At 33.1% G+C, this 6,775-nt stretch overlaps 1 protein-coding gene across 1 annotated transcript; it reads left to right on the top strand.

Annotated features, from left to right (window-relative positions):
- The first annotated feature begins 838 nt into the window (after nucleotides 1-838).
- LOC128156238 (heat shock 70 kDa protein 12A-like) lies at nucleotides 839-6,533 on the top strand. The gene is made up of 4 exons (XM_052818295.1): nucleotides 839-1,190; nucleotides 4,151-4,372; nucleotides 4,797-4,950; nucleotides 5,224-6,533. Exons 1-4 carry the CDS (start codon nucleotides 852-854, stop codon nucleotides 6,363-6,365), a joined length of 1,857 nt encoding a protein of 618 aa, XP_052674255.1. The 5' UTR covers nucleotides 839-851; the 3' UTR covers nucleotides 6,366-6,533.
- The last annotated feature ends 242 nt before the right edge of the window (nucleotides 6,534-6,775 follow it).

Raw genomic sequence — 6,775 nt, 5'->3', positions numbered from 1 at the left:
GCAATGGGGGTATTTTAGTTGTTGCTTTGATATGAAATAAATCTTTCATCAATTTCCAATATACTTTACCATTCTTACTACTGTCGTGCAATGCAGATTCGATATTACTGCAGTAGTTAGCTCGCAATTGTGGGTTAAAGATTTTTCCGGAATTCGAACGTAATTCAAAAATAAAAATTCACGGAAGTTATGGGAAAATTGTCATTTCGTGGTTTTTGCGCAAATTGAGCTGCAACGTCTCTTTAATAAAAATATTCTTTTTTCATATATTATTTTTTGAAACGCTTCGAAAACTATTTGATTACTCTATACAATTGAATTATACATTCTGCGAGGGAAAAATAACGACAACTTTGCAAGATTGAAATCATACTTACATTAACGGCTTTCAAGCAGGGACGAAAATGAAGAAAGTTCAATATTCAAGACTTTGTATTTATTTTTTTCGCAGAAACTTAAGTACAATTTGTGAATCATAATTATAATCGAACTTTTAAAATATTTTTATCTGGGTTTTTAAAAAAAATATTTTAGGGGTTTTTTAATTAAATATCTAAGAGCATGACTATATAAATATTTTCAAAGTAGATTTAATTCTGTAGTATTTGGCATTGCAAAGTCTTCAAATTCTTTAATTTTAGAATTGGAGCTATAGATCAGAGTTACTCAACTTAACCTACATTAACTTGAGCACCACGTTTTACTCTGCCACATACTTCATAATTAATACCAATTTTACCTCAACCTCCTGCCCACTCCCTTACAAAAACAAACGATGGATCCGCGTCTGACTGACGTGTTTAAATTTAAATCAATTTGACTATCAAACCGAAAGTAAACAATTTTTCGTTATGGCCGAACAACAATTAGGATCCTCTATCAAAGAAAGACCATCAAAATGTACTACCAAACTTTTAGTTGCTGCTATTGACTTTGGAACTGTTTATTCCGGTTATGCTTATTCGTTTAAGAATGAATGGCCTGATGTGAAGGCTAATGTATGGTCTAGTGGTGAACTTAGATCCTATAAGACACCGAGCGCTCTTCTTCTAAACCCAGACCAATCTTTTAATTCATTTGGATTTGATGCTGAGAAGAAATATGCGTCGTTAACAGAAGATGGCGAAGACTGTAAGAAGTACTTCTTTTTTCAACGTTTTAAGATGATTCTGAAACAATCACTTGAAAAGGTAATTAATAGGTTATTTACTCTTTCTGCGTGTTATGTGGGGGAGGGGGGGGGGCTGATGACAATCGGTTGCAAAATTGCTTATTGGTTTATAGCAATTCGTTACGACTGATAAACCGGTTGCAGGTATTAAATTAGATAATACGTAGAGTATCGACTAGTTATGTTCTATTACAAAGACGTTTATGTCCTTTATGTACTTTAGACATAGAAGATGAATATCATTTTATGTTGAAATGTCCCTATTAAATCGGTAAAAAGGGGCACTTTTCTCCGCGGTAAATATTATTAAACGTTGAAAGGGGTACCTTTTTCTACCGTAATATTATAAATCATTAATCCTTGTAACAAGCGTATTATACATGTTATAAGGAAAATTTTGCATGGTAATCAAGTGTGACCTCGAGATCTGTAATGAAACAAGATAATTGAACAATAAATGATTTGCTTTTGCATCCACATAAGTCTTATACAATATTTCATTTATATATATATATATATATATATATATATATATATATATATATATATATATATATATATATATATATATATATATATATATATATATTTCAATGTCAAGAAAAGTTAGAAGGCTAGCTATGGTGCTTAGTGATATCTCAAAGTCAAGAGTTGTGGACTATGCCATACCAAAGTGTCTTTTAGCACCTTACCTGATTAGTTTTTAACTACTTAAACATGGCAAAGCATACAGGTATAATGATGACTGCCGCGATTACAAATTTGAGCGTTGTATATATCTCTAGTAAATTATAAATGCAGTGGCGGATCTAAGATTGTTGAAGAAGGGCCCAAAAGGCCGGGACTCTAAATGTTACTGTCAGACGCAAGTGAGTTTTAAGCAATGCTTTTGGTTGGGAACAGGGTCAAAACCTCCAAAAGCTACAATATATTTAAGTTTTTTTTTTTTACAATTTATGAGCTACTCTTCATGTACTCGGCATATTATTACTAATATTATATTATATAACTAACACCAAAAATTGAAATGTGGTTATGCTGTTTTAGCTCACCTGAGCTGAAAGCTCAAGTTTTCGACAAAAAACATGATATGGAAAAAAGAGTGAAGTACTAATTTTTTTTGTATCGCTTTTTATAAGTTATCTTACATAGCTTTTTAAATACTTGCATTTCTTCCAATTAAGATAGAAAAGATTAAATTTGTTTACCACTGGCCCCTAAAAACCCTAATTAGGTAACGCTAGAGGAAATTATTATATTGTTAGGATATTCAAACGTATTACACCTGATTCAGCTTAAATAACCTTTCACAAAACAGCTCTCAATAAAGGGATATAGATAAATCACTTAAGAAACTTTTGGTCCCTTAATTTAAGGGATCAGCCCGTTTTTCTTGATATCAAATAAAAGGACATTTAATTCTAAAAACATTTTGTCAACAAATGTTTAAAAATTCGTTACCATGTTGGAGATATATGGGAAAGAACGTTTTAGGGTCCGATCCCTTTTCTCCTTATAGGGTCCGTTTAACGAAATTTTGAAAGTTGCATATAGTTAAGAACATCATTTTGAACAACTTTTCTTCTGTACTGCATTTCAAAATATTTTTCCTTTCTGAGATATGGGTGATCAAATTTTGGACTTTTATATATATATATATATATATATATATATATATATATATATATATATATATATATATATATATAAAAGCACTAAAAATAACCAACGACACGAACAATAAAGTAAAATATTGTCAAATTTTCGGGACAACCCGTCCCTTCTTCAGGACAACAAAATAAAAACTACATAAGAAAGAAGAAAAACATCTACAAAACTAGCACTAAACTAAACTAAATAATATATAAAAACTAGATAATGTTTAAACACCGGATCAAAACGTGGCAGCATTTAAGAATTCGAGCCCGAGAAAGAAAAATCCCGTCCGACGCAGCGGACGGTCTGTGAAGAAGTGCTGAGAGATAACGCGAACGAATTAACTTGCTAATTGGGGGTTGCTGTTAATTAAGTTGTACTAGTAAGATAATTCGTAGTGAAAGTTTGTAGGGAAGATTGGCCCTGTAAAAGACCACATAAATAATCATGAATGTAAAAACTAATGGAAGTGAAATAAAGCAAAAGAACAAAACCGATTAAGGAAATAACTAATAATTTGAATAAAAAACATGATTAATAGTTTGTACATGGACCGAAAAAGATGAAGATGGTGATATTGCTACGAAAACAAATCAGTACTTAGCTGATGTTCATTTTGGTGAAGTCACTTAATTTGTTAATGCCGTCAGGGCGGAATGACTTCAGTCTATGCATCCAAAATTTTTCTTTATTTTTTCTCTCCGCATCTGTCCAGTTAGGGTTGTGATCAATGACCAAAACCATCATGTCCTCCCATTTGTGATCATCTAAATTAAAATGTTCCCCGACGGGTTCTTTAATTTTCTTAGTTTTGATGGAGGAACGATGATTATTGATGCGCCTGCGGAGGTCTCCTGTTTCCCCTACGTATTGTTTCTGACAAAATTTACAATTGATGAGATATACACAATTGTCCGTACGACAAGAAGTATTTGCGAAAATTTTGTAAGTACGGCCAGTAATGGGGCTAGAGAAGTCGTCTGCATCAGAGCTGTGTTTGCACAACAGACATCTGGTGTCAGAACAAGTTCTAAAGCCACCATTAGGCAGATGGTTCTTTAGTTTGGTTCTTACCACCATGTCCTTAAGGTTTCTAGGGCGCTTGAAAGCTGCCATCGGGGGTTTTTCGAAAACCTCAACCATTTTATCATTGCTGTAAAGGATTGGTAGGTTCTTCTTTAGGACTGCATTTAGGCCCCTAAGGGGCCTTAGGGGCCTAAATGCAGTCCTAAAATTGATTCGTAATGCTATCGTAGACAAAGAGCTGAAAATGTAAATATTAGTGAATAACTACATTAAACTTGTTGGGTTTTTTTTATTAAGAGAGTCCACAGAAAAACGCAAATTATGGCAGAGAATGACTCATTTGTTGATGCCATGACAGTATTTACATATTGCATTAACCATATGAGAGAGCACCTTTTGAAAACCCTTGAAAACAAGCTGGCAAATACGATCTCCATGGATGATATACAATTTGTACTGACTGTACCCGCAATATGGGATGATACAGCAAAGATGTTTATGCGAGAAGCAGCTGTGCAGGTAAAAACTCCTATCATAATTCAAGTAGTTGGCATTAATACACTAAAATAATACATTAGACACAATTACAGTCATGATCACGACTTCACATTTTTTACCAAAAATTAACCAGAGTATTTCTAATAGTAAGCCAAAATTTGAATCAAGTAAGGTTTGGTATACAAACAAAGTGTATGTTATGTATTTGTTTGTTTGTGATGTATCACACTAAATTGTTTATGCAAGTAGCAGCTGTGCAGGTAGTAATGGAACAAATTATTTATGATAAGATATACACGTGCAGATGTATTGTAGAAGACTATCATCAATATACTATTAAATTGATACATTAGACACAAAAATAGTGCAGTAGTTGATAATGATGTATTTGAAAAAATAGATATATTTATTGAAATTTAATATCTAACTTATATATTCGGCTTAGGCAGGGATTAAAAGCGACCAATTGTTGATCGCATTGGAACCCGAAGCAGCCTCCATATATTGCCAGCTGATGCATTTAGAATCAACTGACAACAAAAGATTTTTCTTGGCGGGAAAAGAATCTGGGGCTAAATACATGGTTCTTGATCTTGGAGGTAGCGGATCTCTTACTATTTCAAACGTTTATTTAAAACAGGAGTAGTGCATTTTTAACATAGAGATTTATTTTATTCCATTAGTTGTTGCAAAAGAGGACCAAAATGTACCAAAGAGTAAATTATTTTCGTTTTATCAGCCCTTTGGAAAAATAAATTATCTGTCTTCATGCCTTAATCATCATACTGTTTTTAATGATATTTATGTACAACCTTATAATTGACAAACATTTACATATAAACCAAGATAAAACTCCTTTTTTCGTCAAAAAGGGGGAACAGCTGATATAACAATTCATCAATTGAAGCAAGACGGTACGTTGGCTGAACTCGTCCCGGCGAGCGGCGGTAGTTGGGGAGGAACCTGCATTGACAAGGCATTTAAAGAATTTTTGACAAATCTGTTTGGGAAGTCGGTAATGAATATATTTCAAAAAGATTCTGAGTACCTCGAAGATTATTTTGACTTCTGGCAACATTTTGAAGTCAAGAAAAGAGCATTTGAAAACGAACAAAATGAGAGCGAAAACAAAGAAAAGAAAAAGGATAACCCTGAGTCTAAATTTGCAATTCGAATTCCGTTTGCCCTCGGTGAAATCGTAGCAAAGCAAAGTAAACAAGGTTTCAAACAAACCAAAATGGATGCAGTCATAGCGAATGCAATTGAAAAGTCACACTTCAAGAATGACGTTTCGTGTACAAATGGCAAATTGTTAATGCAATCATCATTTTTCAAGCAGATGTTTGATCCTACTATTAAACTCCTTATCAATCATTTGAAAAAGCTTTATACAGACATCGGTGAAGATTTAAAAGTAATATTGATGGTTGGGGGTTTCTCAGAGTGCAGTGTTATCCAAGACGCTGTCAAAAAAGAGTTTGAAGGAAAATGCAGAGTGGTTGTTCCTAATCAAGCAGGTCTAGCCGTTGTCAAAGGAGCTGTATACTTCGGTCACCAGCCAGACCTTATAACCGAGCGAGTCTCCAGGTACACCTATGGAATTCAAACATGGCCGGCATTCAATGAGACTAAACATGACAGATCAAAACGAGTTGTAATGGAAGATGGACCAAGATGCAAAGACGTATTTTTCAAATTCGTTGCCAAAGGAGATAAAATAAAGCCAGGAGACAAGAAGTCTTACATATTTAAATCTCTGAATTCAAATGCCGAGGCGCTCGATTGCGGGGTCTTTATTTCAAATGAAAAGAATCCAAAGTATGTTGACGATAAAGGATGTGCAAAGCTTGGGACATTGAAAATTCCACTTGATGGGGTCGACAGAAATGTCGATATAGAGGAGTCTTTGATATTTGGGGATACAGAGCTCCACGTGACTGCTTGCAACTGTACAAATAAGATGGAATACAAAGTAAAGTTTGACCTGCTTTCCGAAAATATCAATTTTTCTTGAAACATCAATGAAGATTATCAAAGGGTAGACTGAGACCATTAGGGTTTTATACAACTGAAACCTAAGAAAACTTTTATGTGATAAAATTATAAAAGGATAAAGAAATATAGTCATTGAACTATACTATATAAACATTCACACTGTATTATATATATATATGTATATATATAAATATATATATATATATATATATATATATATATATATATATATATATATATATATAAGACCTCTTGAAGGTAGTTGTATATACAATTTGAGAATATATTCATATATAACCTATACTTGTTACTGACATGCTCAGATACGTTTTTAAGTAAACTAGTTTAGTTAAAGGTCATATGAAACGATATCCTGACCATATTGAGTTATATACGGCAATGAGTTCATAAGTGCCTATTTAATAAGAC

This window comes from Crassostrea angulata, chromosome 7 (assembly GCF_025612915.1).
Source record: "Crassostrea angulata isolate pt1a10 chromosome 7, ASM2561291v2, whole genome shotgun sequence".
Lineage (NCBI taxonomy): Eukaryota > Metazoa > Mollusca > Bivalvia > Ostreida > Ostreidae > Magallana > Magallana angulata.
The sequence above is the reverse complement of the archived record's forward strand: the minus strand, read 5'-3'. Positions and strand labels throughout refer to the sequence as shown.

Excerpts from the sequence above, each read along its gene's own strand:
- LOC128156238 (XM_052818295.1), top strand. The coding sequence starts at position 852 with ATGGCCGAACAACAATTAGGATCCTCTATCAAAGAAAGACCATCAAAA. Across the intron at positions 1,191-4,150 it reads TGAAACAATCACTTGAAAAG|AGAGTCCACAGAAAAACGCA; the intron begins GTAATTAATAGG and ends TTTTTTATTAAG. Across the intron at positions 4,373-4,796 it reads TGCGAGAAGCAGCTGTGCAG|GCAGGGATTAAAAGCGACCA; the intron begins GTAAAAACTCCT and ends TATTCGGCTTAG.